Genomic DNA, 17,180 nt, shown 5'->3' with positions numbered 1-17,180 from the left:
TATAACATTTGTGAGGAAAAATAGCAACAGCAAAAATATCCAGTCTATACCTTAGAGCAGTGTGTTTTCTGCCCTCTCGCCTATACATTCTACACTTATACTTAATATCCCTGCATCGAATGATGGCACTGAAACTCTGTGTAAGTTACTCCAACCACAAACATTCAAATATATCCACAAGTCTTGACTGTACTAAGGCAAGAAGTGAAAACAAGTACATTCTTTGATTAGTAAGAAGACAGAGCATAAAACTAAGATAAGGCTTGAAAGAAAAATACCGATTTTTGGATTAATTTTGAAAGTTCAAATTAGCAGAATACTTGACCACTTGAATACCTAAACCTTCCTCATCAACTGAGATTCTGATACACAAGATTCTATGACATAATAAACTTTTCAGAAAAGTGTGTTTTTCACCAACAACATACGAACTATATACACCATGATCACAGTTCACGAGTGACATATTTCCAAAAGAACGCAATCTGCAACATGGAATGCATGTTATAATGGGAACAATGCAATAAAACTATGGTTAGCGCTCCAGAAGAAATGTCTAAACTCTGTTTATGAGAAAATCTTGTTCATATATCACACACACGTGATGAAAATTAAAAGCAGTGTCTTTAAACCAGCTAATAGTAAAATAACACAACACATACAAGCGTCTAACATTATAACAGGGGTTTTCTTCCACATAGAGACTATATGGATCACTCACTCAGAGACGGCACAGCTAATAATTAGTGGAAAGTATTTGTATGAACAGTTCAAAGAATGGTGGAGAGGTGCAGAAAATTTCTCAAAGCGACTTCTGTCAGCTCCATCTGTCTTCTCCTCTCTTTCTGCTAAGAAATACACCGGTTAATCAGGGCCCGCTCTGCCTGAAAGAAAAAAAGAGAGAGAAACAGAGTTAAAACAGCATGTGGAAAACGAAAACGGCAGCGTTCAGTTAGATTGACCAGAAAGATAAATGCATACTGTGAGTTCAGCTAACCTTAGCTCCAGAGGCCTGCATAGTTGCCATGGAGGCCTGAGGCCAGTGGGCCCCCACCCACGAAGAGCTTCATCTCTGGCCAGTTGTAGCAGTGAGTGTAGAGTGCGTTGGGGAAATCTACACCAGCAGCGTAATTCTCTAAGAAATCATTCTGGTTGATCCAGCCGCTGCCACAGGTGAGCTTGAGCTTCCTTCCAGAGGGCACAGGAAACATGTCTGGACTGGCTACAGATCTTTGCTCGAGGAACTTCTGGGCACGGATGTCATAGAAGAGCAGAGAACCGTGACCTGTTCCCACGGTGACAATATGCTGGTGGACACTCAAGGAATGCACACCAATGCCTCCTTCTCGGGAGCAGAATGGCCGGATGTTCTGCTGGCTTTGGCGAGTATCCAGGAATGAAACATGACACTGGGATCCGACAGCATAGAGGCACAACTCATCACAGTAGGTGAGACACATGTTCTCCCTGGAGTAGGGCAGCTTTAGGGACATCAGCCTGTACAGGGAGCTCCTGGCTTTCCACAGGTGGAAGTAGCCATCCAGAGACACTGCTCCCAGCTCCTGGTTTTGGTTGCTGTAAGCAAGGGCTCGAACTTTGCGGTTACCAGGATTGGTAGTGACTTTAGGGATGGCCTCTATGTCTGTAGGACGGATGTGAGCATATACTGGAAGGCCCGCATCCTCGTGCCCAGCAATGCTGCTATTGAACATGTTCGGATCCACCAGCCAGAGTGCCAAGGTGCCATCGCGGGAACCACTCACAGCCACAGTGTCACTCATCCAAGCTATGGCAAAGATCCAGTCCCTGTGGCCTTGGCAATCTCCTAGGCACATGGGGTCCAGCTTGGGCAACTGGTAGACGGCCAGGCTGTTGGGGTTTTCCCCTCCAGTGGCCATGAGGGTCTTGGAGGGATTCAGCTCCACAGCATGAATGCCACAGGACGGCGAGCCACGGAATTGGTCGGGCCCCCTGTCACTAATCAGAGGAATGCACCTGATATGGTCGGTCTTGACGTCGACCACAAAAAGCGTGTTGCACTTGGTGCCACACACCACCTGCCTGGCATTTAGCCACTGCGATGCGAACACTTTGTTGAGGGGGCCAAGTGCCAGCTGGCGCTCCCTCAGCAGCTCCGGCAGCCTGAGGGCCCTGTAGCTGCTCAGGTCGCCCTCGAAGCCCGCCAGCCTCGGGTGGCCCTCGTAGCCCAGGGCCCGGCCCTTCAGGTAGTGCACCAAGGAATGGCGAGCCATGGGCCGCTGTGGCCTCTTGACCAGCAGCAGCGACCCCTCGGCTTGGCCTGCTTCGGCTGCAGCCATCGCCACCACGGAGGGGACTGGAGACGAAGAGCTCCCCGCGCCCTCCTTGGAGGCTTTCAGCGTACTGCTACCTATTTGCTGAGGGGCCATGGTGGTTGGCGAGCGGTTGGAGGGTCCTGCTGCGGGCTTTGGCATCTCCTGTGCCGCTGGAGAAGGCAGTGCCGCGGTGTTGGCCTGAAACAGCGAATCGCTGGGAGCCTGAGGCTAGGCAACCGAGCCTCAGAGAGCCTCTGGAGTCCAGAGCTCCTGGGCAGCAATGGAGGCGAAAGCTGCGTGACCCAGCAGGCATTGCGCGGTCTGGCGGAAAGAGCCAAGACTGAGCTGCTAGAGCCGAGGGTGCGGTGCCGCAGGAGCTAGAGGGAGCAGCAGATTCCAGCCAGCTCAGCTTGTGGACTTCTGGGTCTTGAGCAACAAGTCTCTGGAGGATAAGGACAGCAGGCCAGGAGGGGCAGGTTCTGAGGGTGGTGTTGGAAGAGCTGGCGGGCGGTATGGGCTGACTATCAATGGCAGAAGTGATGGGAGGTGTTGAAGGGTTGGGAGATCATGGCAATAGGGAGTTGCTCGTTCCCAGCCACAAGGGGATGGTAGGTAGTAGAGTAGTAAAGCCAAGAAGATAGGAAAGCGATACAAAAGCTAGAAAGGAGCTTGGAGGAACAGGGAGACATCACTCTAGGGCCAGTAGTCCAGCACCTTCCGGATCCAACAAGTCAAACTCAGTCACCTTCTCTTCGGCAGCCAAAATCCTTTAAATCTCTACTGCAATATAATCTGAAACCCAATATGTCGTCAATCATGGGATAGACAGAGCCGTGATCTTTCCTGTCTGTGGAAGAACACAAAAGTGTGCTCATAGGAGTCTTTACTAAGGTCTTATATTGAACTTGACAGAAAATAAAAGTGTTTGAAACTAGCAGTCCCTGTTCCTTTTAACAGCCCTTCTGCTGTTGGTAATTTATTTTCCACGAATCACTTTCCCCCTCCTCAAATGTTCTGTCCTTCTGCAACACAATCATCGGAGCAGACTGTGTCAAATGACAGAACATTGCGCCTCACATCCTGCCAGCCTATGATGATGCCCAGGCCTTGATGACTGACCACAGTCTTTAACGTCAAGTGGATTGTGCGAATTGGCTAGGAAGAAGTGAAGTTGGGTATTTTGGAGATACCATCATCTCTTTTAGCTATGAGAACTAAGGAAGTGGGGGTAGAAAACTGCAAGTGAGGACCTGGGGATACAAGTTCCCATCATTAGTTTAAGAGGTCCATGGCCTTAGAGAACACTGAATCTCTGAGTTAGGAATACGAAGGATGGTCATGATTTTAAGGACATGCGGAGACAGAGAATATTCCAGAGGAAAATGAGCATGTGAACACAGTGGAAAGAACTATGGTCTTCTAGCTCATAGAAGCTCAGGAGTCAGAGAGGAAAATTTTATATCGTTTATTTTATTTTATTTCTTTTTGCTTCAAGATCTCACATCCCATGACCGACATATACTTGGTAGTTTAGGCAAGTGTGACTTTAATTAATTAGGGATGCATTCCATAGACGCTCTTGCATAATACGGACTCTAAATATCTTATTTCCCCTCCACAAAATGTAGTTTATTGAGAATGGGAGCCATGAATTCACTTTTCTGATTAATCATGCAGTTTAAGAACTATTTTGTCCAAATAGACTAGGGTCCCAGATAGCCAGTACATGCAGTAGAAACTAGTCCCAGTGCCTTTATCAATGGCTGCTCAGTCAGCACCCATTGTCAGACAAATTCAGAGAGTCTGGTTTGATCGCATGCTCCTTCAGTCCCGGTCCAACTGGATTTGGTGAGCTCCCATTCCAACAGGCACGTTGAGGAAGTGTAATTTTTTTGAATGGAAAATAAATTAGAAAACCTGAAAAATAAATAAATAAATAAATAAATAAGACATTTAAGAATAGAAAAAAAGAACTATTTTATAGTGTTCCCACTCCCAAATGCCCCAAAACAGTTTGCTAATTTTATTTCTACTACTTTTTGCACTTTCGCTTCAAGGGTAAATTCCATGTACAAGCCATGTGTTGTTCTTTCCCACCATCTCAGTTAATCTGTCTCATCTTTGTACTCCCTAACATGCTCCAGTCTCAGAGTTCTGACCCTTTTCTACGTTATCCTTTTTATGGCAAAGGAAAAGGTGAAATAGGTTGCTCTGTTCAGTGAGAAACTATAGATAGTGCCTCATGGAGGAAACACAGAGACTCCGTTTGTTCCATTGTTACCTATGCGATGAACAAACATTTCAGAAATAAGTAAGCTATGTGAACAGGTTCAAGTGGTGTATATGAGTAACTCCTGGATTTTAATGTTCATCAAGATGACAGGAGTAACTTCACAAGTTGGCACCCCACCTTACATGGCTCTCTAGATATTTTGGTGCAAGTGACTTGGAACAAGCTTATTAAGAATATTAAATGTAATAAATTTATAAAATAACATTCTAAAATATGACTTTAAATTTATAGTACACATAATACACTTACCCTGAAAGAATACTGATTTATTTTAAATATTTTAGTGCCATTAAAATTGCATAATACTTGGTGATGTAGCCATTTAAGGATTTGGTTTTCTGTTCATTTATCTTTATTTTAAAACGGTGTTTCAGTTTATGAGTTGAAAGGCAGTCACAACTCAAAGATATTTCACAAAGTTTCAAAGATTTAATTAGAAACAGCCTATTATGTTTGAATTTCTTAAATCATGCATATTTAATCCCAGTCAAAAACTGCAGGTATAACTTCTCTTTTATTTTCATATTATAATGTAATTATACTCTCTCTCTCCCCCTTTTCTTTTCTTCAAACTTTCCCATATATCCCTTCTTCGTTGCTTTCAATCTTATGGTCTCTTTTTTCCATTAATTGTTGCTTCTGAAGTAGGTGTGTGTGTGTGTGTGTGTGTGATTTTTCTGAATACAGAAGTACAACTTTACAACTTTATCTGTCTGCATAGTGTTTCTTATGTTTCAGGGGTGACTGCTTGGTATTAGAAGCCAATTGGCGTGATATTTACTTGAGCAGAATATTTCTCCAATTCTCTGCATTCCTTAGTTTCTCATAGCTCTTTTTCTTTCCATAAATTTTTCCCATTCTGGCTCATGTTTTAGGGATTCATATTGGTATGGCTTTACAGTTGTAGCTTCTGGCATTTTAAATAAAACTATAGTTAGTGAATTTTCTACTTCTTTGAACATTTTCATTATACTTGGCAATTTGCACTTCTACAAAGAAGTTGTTATATTTTGAGGTTCCTTATTTAGATAGATTTTGAAATATGCTTGAAATAAAGGTTCCAATGATGTTTTGTTCATGTGACAGTTTACATTATAATTGTTAGCATATATTCATCATGCAAAGCGATGGATTTCATGTTGTTATACTATTTCACAGATATTCTCTTTTTTAATTTTTTAAACATTTCTCTTTTACATTTATTTATGTATTTTATGTTTGTGAATGATCTATTGACTTTATTCCAGAAGAGATCAGATTCCATTATAGGTGGTTGGGAGCAAACATATTTTTTGGGAATTAAACTCAGGACATCTGGAAGAGCAGCCTGTGCTCTTAAATTTTGAGCAAACACTCCAGCACCATGTAATACCTTTTGACAATGGAAAAGCTGGCTATGGTGGCACACATTTCTGATCCCAGCATTCAGGGAGTTAAAGGCAGGCAGATATGTGAATTCAAGATCAGCCTAGTCTACATAGCATATTACAGAATAGCCAGGCCCACATAGTGAGATCCCATCTATAATAAAACAAACAGACAAAGAAAAGTTGAAGTTGCACATGGCTGTATCCTCGCACTAGACAGACAGAGTCAGAATGACCAGAAGTTCAAGGCCATGTGTCAGTAAGATGGCTCAAGAGTTGAAAGCACTTGTCTCGTGAGCCTGGCAACTTGAGTTCCATCACAGAATCCATGTAGGGTGAAAAAAAAAACCTTCCCAAAACTTGTGCACCAACAACACAACAATGCCTGTGCTTGCTTGTGTATGCAACGGAAATGATAAACCAAGCCTTTCCAAAAAGTTCCTCAGCCGAATCAAGCAAACAGCACAACACTGATTTCCCTATGCAAGTGAATTTTGTATTTCCAGGTTCTGGTCCTCTCCAGTGGGGGCAGTTTGGTAAACTAATGAACAAACTAAGCTTGGGCTGGACCCGGGGAAAGAAGGCCAGTCTGGCTTGAATCCTCCTGCTTTATTAAAGAAAGTACAGGCACCAGCCCCACCCAAACCAGTGAGCTAGCAGCCATGGAGGTAGAGTCCAAATGGCTGAACCAGGAATCCTGGGAGCCAGGAGGACAGGAGAAGAGAGAGGCTGAAGATGGAGAACCTGCCCCAGCTTATCTGATCTAGGCCACAGAGCTCATCACTCAAGCGCTGCAGAAAGGGATGGCCGGTGCCTATGGCGCTGCGCTCAAGACTAACAAGATAGGGTGCCCATCCTTTTCCAGGGTGTCTCAGTGAGTATGGCAGTAAGGAAGACGGGGACAGAAGGGAAGATAGCTCGGTGTGTAAAGTGCTTGTCGTGTCAGCATGAGGGACTGAATTAGAGTGCCCAGAACCCACACAGAGGTATGCTGCAGCATGCTCAGGGACCAAGTGTTCCTATGGCAATGTCGGGCAGAGACAGAAACAGGACTGGTGAGCCAGGCATGTGTAGCAGAGAACAGTCATGATGGAAGGGGGATACTACATCTGAGGTTGACCACTGACCTCCACACTGACCTCACACATCTACAATGTATTTTAAGGAAACAAAGAAGGCTCAGGAGCCTCCTTTTCTCACAGAGACCTTGGACAGAATTTTCTTTCTCTTTTTAATACACCTATAAATTGGGAAATACTAGGGCAGGGGGAGGCACATTCTGGCCAGGGATTTTGAAGGGACTGGACCTTCTGCTCTTTGAAGTAACCTGTCCACTGCCTGTCCGGATGGTGTGAAGAAGAAGGCAGCTGAGTGCCTGAAACGGGCGGAGACCCTCCAAGCACACTTGCCTTGATGGGGACCCTTCTTTGGATGTCAATTCCTGCACTGCCAGCCTCCTCTGCTCCTTTCCTTGGGACACGGTCGTTTTTCCCTTGCTCTTGTTACCCACAGACCTTATCAGTATTAACTGGATCAAGTATGAGAAAACCTAAGACTTCACAGCTCTGACCTGCCTGCCTCCTTGGAATCAGACTTGAACTTCTGGTCCTGCCTGTCTCTGCTTTATGTGAGTGGCATCTGGGCCACAAATCTGTCAGTTCACCTACGTAGACCCAGGGTCTGCAGCCTGTAGTCTACACCAAACCTGGCACACTGTCTTTCTTTGTAAGACTGTCAAGATATGAGGGTTTTTTTCCTTTTTTTTTGATATTTTCTTTTTTTTTTTTTTGGGTTAACGGTTGGTTGAAAGGAAAAGGATTCTTTGACCAATTAATCAATTTTAAATGTGTGTGAATAAAGAGACTCAGAACATAACCAAGACCGTTTGCTTAAATTATCTGTGGTTGAGTTAACATTGTACAAATTGAGCTGAGTAAGCTGTGCCTAGAAAATCCTGTCTCAGTGTTGTGGCCCATGCCTTTAATCCTGGTACTCAGAAGGCAGGGGCAGGCAGGTATTTATTGAGATAATTCAAAGTCAGTGAGCCACGACCACAAAATGAGACCTGGTTTCAAAACAAACAAAAAAAATGCTTAGCAAAAGTATCTCCAGGGAATCAAATAAAGAACAGGCCCAAGGAACTAACTAGTTTTGTTTGTTAAAGAGATAATGGAGAGATAAGCAAAGCAGGGTTACCTATTTTGAGAGCCCAAGTCCCAAAAGCTGAAGTTTACTAAATTGCAGAAGATCTGAGAGGGTGTGGGCTCATCACTGGACTACAAACTGATGCATCATGGGACGGCTTACGTGGACCGGAATTGGTGGATATGGGAGGCATTACAGAAGCCTGCCGAGCAGGAGATTTCCTGCATGTTTTTCCTTGTCTGGGAAACCTGAGTGAGCTGGGACAGGCCAGCCACACTGTGCCCAGTGTGTGCTCGGTGAGTGTTCGCGTGTTCCCGGAGCATAAGGCAGAATGCTGCCCTTTGCTCTCCTACTATTTCCTTTTCTTCTAAATAGCTGATTTCTAGATTCATGTCATCCATCTTCTGATTGTTTGTCTACCTACAAACTTTTGTGTTTATTCATAATATAAGTGTAATGGAAAAATTAAAAATATTACAGGATCCCCGGTTGCAGTAGGCAGGTAGGCAGCAGAAATGCTGTAGGTCCCAACGCGGTGGTATCAGGCCATGTGGTGTTAGGCAGAGGATCCTGAGATCAGCCAGTCCCAGGCAGAGGTTGCTGGTCCTCAAGCAGTGGCTGTCCCCAGGTATGGATACACGTGGCAGGTGGGCAAGAGACAGAGACATGGATAGGTACGTCATACCAAGTGAGGTTGAATATTTATTCAGGGGATTATGAAGGGGAAGGAAAAGAGGAGAAAGGGGGGAGAGAGAGAGAGAAAGAGGGGGGGAGAGAGAAACGAACGAGTGTAAAAGAGGGAGAGCGAGAGGGGGAGAAAGTTGGCAGCCTCTCCGAGAGAGAGGACAGGAAGAGAGAATGGGGCAGAGGCTGCAAGAAGGAAGGGAATCAGTGTGGCTTGTCTCTTAAAGAGACAGAACATTATATTCCCATCTCTTTTTTATAACAAAATGCAGGAGATTAGCACCAAAGGTTAAAGAAATTGGGGCAGCAGATTCTCAAGACTGCTTATTTGTGGTTTTCATCTTTGGGGCAGGGGAATCTGAGAAGGCTGAGTGCTGGCCACGTCCTGGCATAGCTGGTCTCTTTGCACCTGTCTGGTGTTTGTGGCATGGAAATGTCTGGTATCTCTTACACCTGGTTAAGGTATTGGCAGAACAGAGGACAAAGTTAAATTAAGAAAAATAAATTAGGATCAGGGAATTGAGGGGGGTATATTTAACCTGTTTAAGGTGGACCCTTCCATTCGGCTCCCTGGAACTAGTTTTAGACATATACATTGCATAAACAGTAGCATATTTATGTCTAAATGACTGTGACAGGTATTTTTGCACAATGAAAAGTATTTTCACGATTATACAAAGCATCATGTGAGAGAAATTTGAGCTGAAATTTGTTTGATGGGGTTGTATTTTTTTAAACTGACAAAACCTCTCAGCAATGAAACTGCATCAGAGATCTTTGAGAAGGATAACACTTTACTTGAATTACTGATTAGAAAATGGCAAAGAATTTACTTGGCTGGCACCCAGAGCAACCTCAGTGTCCTCCGTGGTTGCAGAAGGTTGAATTTGCCTTTTGCTATTTAGCGCAGGGCCTGCCAGGCTTCAGAAGATCCTGTGGGTTGAGAAATCTGTAGGAAGACAAGCCTACATTGACCTGATCAGCTAGGCTGTTGATTCCAGTAATTCTGTTCATGTCAGGAGATCTTTAGTTTGATCTTCAGTTTGAGATCTTTCAGATGAAAGGTACTTTGGCCCAGTGAAGATGGACTCTGGAGGTAGAGACCGACATTGAGGTTAAGGATTGCCTAGGAGCTAGTCCCAGGCTAGGCTGTTAGTATTCATGCATCTGTACTGGCCTGCTCTCAGCATCTTGACAGGACATGTCCTCAGCTACAGGCACATAGAGCATCTTCAGTTCACATTCACTTTCTCTCTCTCTCTCTCTCTCTCTCTCTCTTTCTCTCTCTCTTTCCCCTCCTGCCTCTGACTCTCTCTTCTCCTCTGCTACCCCTGTCCCCAGAATTGGTCACTCAGACCTTTCACCCTTTTACCATTCCATTTCCCCTAATAAACAACCCCCCCTACACGAAAAAAAGGAATCAAGTCAGAGAAGAATTCAGATTAAATCTTTACCTTCTATTGTTTATTTTAAATCTCATCCAGTGTGGAAGGATTCCTTTTCTGTATTTCCAAACTTATTTCTCTTGAACACCCCAATACCCTACTACTTATAAGACAATAGGCAGCTTATAGTTTGAAAATTTTTTTTCAAGTTAATTACCCATATAAATTATTTCTAAATTAAAAACCTATATTCTAAAATTTTCAAATACATTTCTGGTAAAACAAACCAATCGTTTTAAAGAAATCTTCAAATCTCAATATTTTTATTTTAAAGGATTAATGTCCAGTTATAAATGAAAAGTAAAATTTTGTTCATCTTCTAAGTATCACATATTACTTTATTTATGAATGGATGAAGTTCTACAACATGCCCTGAAAATGTATTAGGGAAATTTTAAAGAAAAACAGGAGAGGGAATCACCCAGCAAGGTTCTTTACTATGCAACAGCAAATATTTATTACAATTTGAAGTGCAGGTTTCCATTGGCAAAAAAAAATCAGTAAATAATAACTGATTGCCTTTGTTTGGCCTTGGTACACAAATAAAGAAATAAAAGATGGCAGTTTACAATCTCTGCTCTCAAATCACTTATAAGAGAGTTGGAACCATACATGCAAGCAAAAGAACTACACAGATGTGTAGCAAAACTATAATTTGCGGAATGAACCTGCATAATCTCTATAAACAAAAATTTGACTATTTTGTATATCTAACTCACAAGTAATTCTTTTCAGCAATTTAGGTTTGGTACTGAACAGCATGTAGTTTGTCAACACCAATCCAAAATACATGTCAGATGTTTAGGGAAAAGGAAACGTGGCTCAATACCAATCCTGGGCTAACCTATCCTGGCCAGTTTTGAGGAAGGCCTGGCTGCTTTATCATTCTCAGTATTCTCACCTAAGAACAAGTCCAATGCACCTGTAGAGCATCCCACTACCTCTGTTAATGTGAATGGCAAAGTTCTTCACTCAGACCTATCTTTTTTAATCCCCAGCTCCTCTATTGGAAAATCATACAGCATTGTCACAATCACATAGTATTACCTTTAGAGGCACAGAATGAGAGGCTTTGGTAACGCACATATTCCACTTTTAAGTAAGAAAGTTTGAAGTTCACAAAATGAAATCTAATTAATTTGGAGCTTATAAAGAGGGGCGTTTCTTTCACAGTGAGCTAGATGGGCTCATTTTCTTTCTTTGCATTTTTTTTCTTTTAACTTAAATTATAGGCAGATTTTTGAAAGTTTATACATGCTCAAATATAACATTTGTGAGGAAAAATAGCAACAGCAAAAATATCCAGTCTATACCTTAGAGCAGTGTGTTTTCTGCCCTCTCGCCTATACATTCTACACTTATACTTAATATCCCTGCATCGAATGATGGCACTGAAACTCTGTGTAAGTTACTCCAACCACAAACATTCAAATATATCCACAAGTCTTGACTGTACTAAGGCAAGAAGTGAAAACAAGTACATTCTTTGATTAGTAAGAAGACAGAGCATAAAACTAAGATAAGGCTTGAAAGAAAAATACCGATTTTTGGATTAATTTTGAAAGTTCAAATTAGCAGAATACTTGACCACTTGAATACCTAAACCTTCCTCATCAACTGAGATTCTGATACACAAGATTCTATGACATAATAAACTTTTCAGAAAAGTGTGTTTTTCACCAACAACATACGAACTATATACACCATGATCACAGTTCACGAGTGACATATTTCCAAAAGAACGCAATCTGCAACATGGAATGCATGTTATAATGGGAACAATGCAATAAAACTATGGTTAGCGCTCCAGAAGAAATGTCTAAACTCTGTTTATGAGAAAATCTTGTTCATATATCACACACACGTGATGAAAATTAAAAGCAGTGTCTTTAAACCAGCTAATAGTAAAATAACACAACACATACAAGCGTCTAACATTATAACAGGGGTTTTCTTCCACATAGAGACTATATGGATCACTCACTCAGAGACGGCACAGCTAATAATTAGTGGAAAGTATTTGTATGAACAGTTCAAAGAATGGTGGAGAGGTGCAGAAAATTTCTCAAAGCGACTTCTGTCAGCTCCATCTGTCTTCTACTCTCTTTCTGCTACGAAATACACCGGTTAATCAGGGCCCGCTCTGCCTGAAAGAAAAAAAGAGAGAGAAACAGAGTTAAAACAGCATGTGGAAAACGAAAACGGCAGCGTTCAGTTAGATTGACCAGAAAGATAAATGCATACTGTGAGTTCAGCTAACCTTAGCTCCAGAGGCCTGCATAGTTGCCATGGAGGCCTGAGGCCAGTGGGCCCCCACCCACGAAGAGCTTCATCTCTGGCCAGTTGTAGCAGTGAGTGTAGAGTGCGTTGGGGAAATCTACACCAGCAGCGTAATTCTCTAAGAAATCATTCTGGTTGATCCAGCCGCTGCCACAGGTGAGCTTGAGCTTCCTTCCAGAGGGCACAGGAAACATGTCTGGACTGGCTACAGATCTTTGCTCGAGGAACTTCTGGGCACGGATGTCATAGAAGAGCAGAGAACCGTGACCTGTTCCCACGGTGACAATATGCTGGTGGACACTCAAGGAATGCACACCAATGCCTCCTTCTCGGGAGCAGAATGGCCGGATGTTCTGCTGGCTTTGGCGAGTATCCAGGAATGAAACATGACACTGGGATCCGACAGCATAGAGGCACAACTCATCACAGTAGGTGAGACACATGTTCTCCCTGGAGTAGGGCAGCTTTAGGGACATCAGCCTGTACAGGGAGCTCCTGGCTTTCCACAGGTGGAAGTAGCCATCCAGAGACACTGCTCCCAGCTCCTGGTTTTGGTTGCTGTAAGCAAGGGCTCGAACTTTGCGGTTACCAGGATTGGTAGTGACTTTAGGGATGGCCTCTATGTCTGTAGGACGGATGTGAGCATATACTGGAAGGCCCGCATCCTCGTGCCCAGCAATGCTGCTATTGAACATGTTCGGATCCACCAGCCAGAGTGCCAAGGTGCCATCGCGGGAACCACTCACAGCCACAGTGTCACTCATCCAAGCTATGGCAAAGATCCAGTCCCTGTGGCCTTGGCAATCTCCTAGGCACATGGGGTCCAGCTTGGGCAACTGGTAGACGGCCAGGCTGTTGGGGTTTTCCCCTCCAGTGGCCATGAGGGTCTTGGAGGGATTCAGCTCCACAGCATGAATGCCACAGGACGGCGAGCCACGGAATTGGTCGGGCCCCTTGTCACTAATCAGAGGAATGCACCTGATATGGTCGGTCTTGACGTCGACCACAAAAAGCGTGTTGCACTTGGTGCCACACACCACCTGCCTGGCATTTAGCCACTGCGATGCGAACACTTTGTTGAGGGGGCCAAGTGCCAGCTGGCGCTCCCTCAGCAGCTCCGGCAGCCTGAGGGCCCTGTAGCTGCTCAGGTCGCCCTCGAAGCCCGCCAGCCTCGGGTGGCCCTCGTAGCCCAGGGCCCGGCCCTTCAGGTAGTGCACCAAGGAATGGCGAGCCATGGGCCGCTGTGGCCTCTTGACCAGCAGCAGCGACCCCTCGGCTTGGCCTGCTTCGGCTGCAGCCATCGCCACCACGGAGGGGACTGGAGACGAAGAGCTCCCCGCGCCCTCCTTGGAGGCTTTCAGCGTACTGCTACCTATTTGCTGAGGGGCCATGGTGGTTGGCAAGCGGTTGGAGGGTCCTGCGGGCTTTGGCATCTCCTGTGCCGCTGGAGAAGGCAGTGCCGCGGTGTTGGCCTGAAACAGCGAATCGCTGGGAGCCTGAGGCTAGGCAACCGAGCCTCAGAGAGCCTCTGGAGTCCAGAGCTCCTGGGCAGCAATGGAGGCGAAAGCTGCGTGACCCAGCAGGCATTGCGCGGTCTGGCGGAAAGAGCCAAGACTGAGCTGCTAGAGCCGAGGGTGCGGTGCCGCAGGAGCTAGAGGGAGCAGCAGATTCCAGCCAGCTCAGCTTGTGGACTTCTGGGTCTTGAGCAACAAGTCTCTGGAGGATAAGGACAGCAGGCCAGGAGGGGCAGGTTCTGAGGGTGGTGTTGGAAGAGCTGGCGGGCGGTATGGGCTGACTATCAATGGCAGAAGTGATGGGAGGTGTTGAAGGGTTGGGAGATCATGGCAATAGGGAGTTGCTCGTTCCCAGCCACAAGGGGATGGTAGGTAGTAGAGTAGTAAAGCCAAGAAGATAGGAAAGCGATACAAAAGCTAGAAAGGAGCTTGGAGGAACAGGGAGACATCACTCTAGGGCCAGTAGTCCAGCACCTTCCGGATCCAACAAGTCAAACTCAGTCACCTTCTCTTCGGCAGCCAAAATCCTTTAAATCTCTACTGCAATATAATCTGAAACCCAATATGTCGTCAATCATGGGATAGACAGAGCCGTGATCTTTCCTGTCTGTGGAAGAACACAAAAGTGTGCTCATAGGAGTCTTTACTAAGGTCTTATATTGAACTTGACAGAAAATAAAAGTGTTTGAAACTAGCAGTCCCTGTTCCTTTTAACAGCCCTTCTGCTGTTGGTAATTTATTTTCCACGAATCACTTTCCCCCTCCTCAAATGTTCTGTCCTTCTGCAACACAATCATCGGAGCAGACTGTGTCAAATGACAGAACATTGCGCCTCACATCCTGCCAGCCTATGATGATGCCCAGGCCTTGATGACTGACCACAGTCTTTAACGTCAAGTGGATTGTGCGAATTGGCTAGGAAGAAGTGAAGTTGGGTATTTTGGAGATACCATCATCTCTTTTAGCTATGAGAACTAAGGAAGTGGGGGTAGAAAACTGCAAGTGAGGACCTGGGGATACAAGTTCCCATCATTAGTTTAAGAGGTCCATGGCCTTAGAGAACACTGAATCTCTGAGTTAGGAATACGAAGGATGGTCATGATTTTAAGGACATGCGGAGACAGAGAATATTCCAGAGGAAAATGAGCATGTGAACACAGTGGAAAGAACTATGGTCTTCTAGCTCATAGAAGCTCAGGAGTCAGAGAGGAAAATTTTATATCGTTTATTTTATTTTATTTCTTTTTGCTTCAAGATCTCACATCCCATGACCGACATATACTTGGTAGTTTAGTCAAGTGTGACTTTAATTAATTAGGGATGCATTCCATAGACGCTCTTGCATAATACGGACTCTAAATATCTTATTTCCCCTCCACAAAATGTAGTTTATTGAGAATGGGAGCCATGAATTCACTTTTCTGATTAATCATGCAGTTTAAGAACTATTTTGTCCAAATAGACTAGGGTCCCAGATAGCCAGTACATGCAGTAGAAACTAGTCCCAGTGCCTTTATCAATGGCTGCTCAGTCAGCACCCATTGTCAGACAAATTCAGAGAGTCTGGTTTGATCGCATGCTCCTTCAGTCCCGGTCCAACTGGATTTGGTGAGCTCCCATTCCAACAGGCACGTTGAGGAAGTGTAATTTTTTTGAATGGAAAATAAATTAGAAAACCTGAAAAATAAATAAATAAATAAATAAATAAATAAGACATTTAAGAATAGAAAAAAAGAACTATTTTATAGTGTTCCCACTCCCAAATGCCCCAAAACAGTTTGCTAATTTTATTTCTACTACTTTTTGCACTTTCGCTTCAAGGGTAAATTCCATGTACAAGCCATGTGTTGTTCTTTCCCACCATCTCAGTTAATCTGTCTCATCTTTGTACTCCCTAACATGCTCCAGTCTCAGAGTTCTGACCCTTTTCTACGTTATCCTTTTTATGGCAAAGCAAAAGGTGAAATAGGTTGCTCTGTTCAGTGAGAAACTATAGATAGTGCCTCATGGAGGAAACACAGAGACTCCGTTTGTTCCATTGTTACCTATGCGATGAACAAACATTTCAGAAATAAGTAAGCTATGTGAACAGGTTCAAGTGGTGTATATGAGTAACTCCTGGATTTTAATGTTCATCAAGATGACAGGAGTAACTTCACAAGTTGGCACCCCACCTTACATGGCTCTCTAGATATTTTGGTGCAAGTGACTTGGAACAATCTTATTAAGAATATTAAATGTAATAAATTTATAAAATAACATTCTAAAATATGACTTTAAATTTATAGTACACATAATACACTTACCCTGAAAGAATACTGATTTATTTTAAATATTTTAGTGCCATTAAAATTGCATAATACTTGGTGATGTAGCCATTTAAGGATTTGGTTTTCTGTTCATTTATCTTTATTTTAAAACGGTGTTTCAGTTTATGAGTTGAAAGGCAGTCACAACTCAAAGATATTTCACAAAGTTTCAAAGATTTAATTAGAAACAGCCTATTATGTTTGAATTTCTTAAATCATGCATATTTAATCCCAGTCAAAAACTGCAGGTATAACTTCTCTTTTATTTTCATATTATAATGTAATTATACTCTCTCTCTCCCCCTTTTCTTTTCTTCAAACTTTCCCATATATCCCTTCTTCGTTGCTTTCAATCTTATGGTCTCTTTTTTCCATTAATTGTTGCTTCTGAAGTAGGTGTGTGTGTGTGTGTGTGTGTGTGTGTGTGTGATTTTTCTGAATACAGAAGTACAACTTTACAACTTTATCTGTCTGCATAGTGTTTCTTATGTTTCAGGGGTGACTGCTTGGTATTAGAAGCCAATTGGCGTGATATTTACTTGAGCAGAATATTTCTCCAATTCTCTGCATTCCTTAGTTTCTCATAGCTCTTTTTCTTTCCATAAATTTTTCCCATTCTGGCTCATGTTTTAGGGATTCATATTGGTATGGCTTTACAGTTGTAGCTTCTGGCATTTTAAATAAAACTATAGTTAGTGAATTTTCTACTTCTTTGAACATTTTCATTATACTTGGCAATTTGCACTTCTACAAAGAAGTTGTTATATTTTGAGGTTCCTTATTTAGATAGATTTTGAAATATGCTTGAAATAAAGGTTCCAATGATGTTTTGTTCATGTGACAGTTTAC

General features: G+C 43.4%; 2 protein-coding genes across 2 annotated transcripts; both read right to left on the bottom strand.

Annotated features, from left to right (window-relative positions):
• Window positions 1-998: 998 nt before the first annotated feature.
• LOC121441108 (DDB1- and CUL4-associated factor 12-like protein 1) lies at window positions 999-2,495 on the bottom strand (the record flags this gene model as incomplete). The annotated part of the gene is made up of 1 exon (XM_041642237.1): window positions 999-2,495. A coding segment is annotated over one exon (1,497 nt), but the record flags the coding sequence as incomplete, so codon positions are not given.
• A 9,994-nt stretch (window positions 2,496-12,489) lies between these two features.
• Window positions 12,490-13,983, bottom strand: LOC121441111 (DDB1- and CUL4-associated factor 12-like protein 1; the record flags this gene model as incomplete). Its single annotated transcript, XM_041642239.1, has 1 exon — window positions 12,490-13,983. A coding segment is annotated over one exon (1,494 nt), but the record flags the coding sequence as incomplete, so codon positions are not given.
• Window positions 13,984-17,180: the final 3,197 nt, after the last annotated feature.

Source organism: Microtus oregoni, unplaced genomic scaffold, assembly GCF_018167655.1.
Source record: "Microtus oregoni isolate MIOR12 unplaced genomic scaffold, Mior012 000073F_ref0000255, whole genome shotgun sequence".
Lineage (NCBI taxonomy): Eukaryota > Metazoa > Chordata > Mammalia > Rodentia > Cricetidae > Microtus > Microtus oregoni.
The sequence above is the reverse complement of the archived record's forward strand: the minus strand, read 5'-3'. Positions and strand labels throughout refer to the sequence as shown.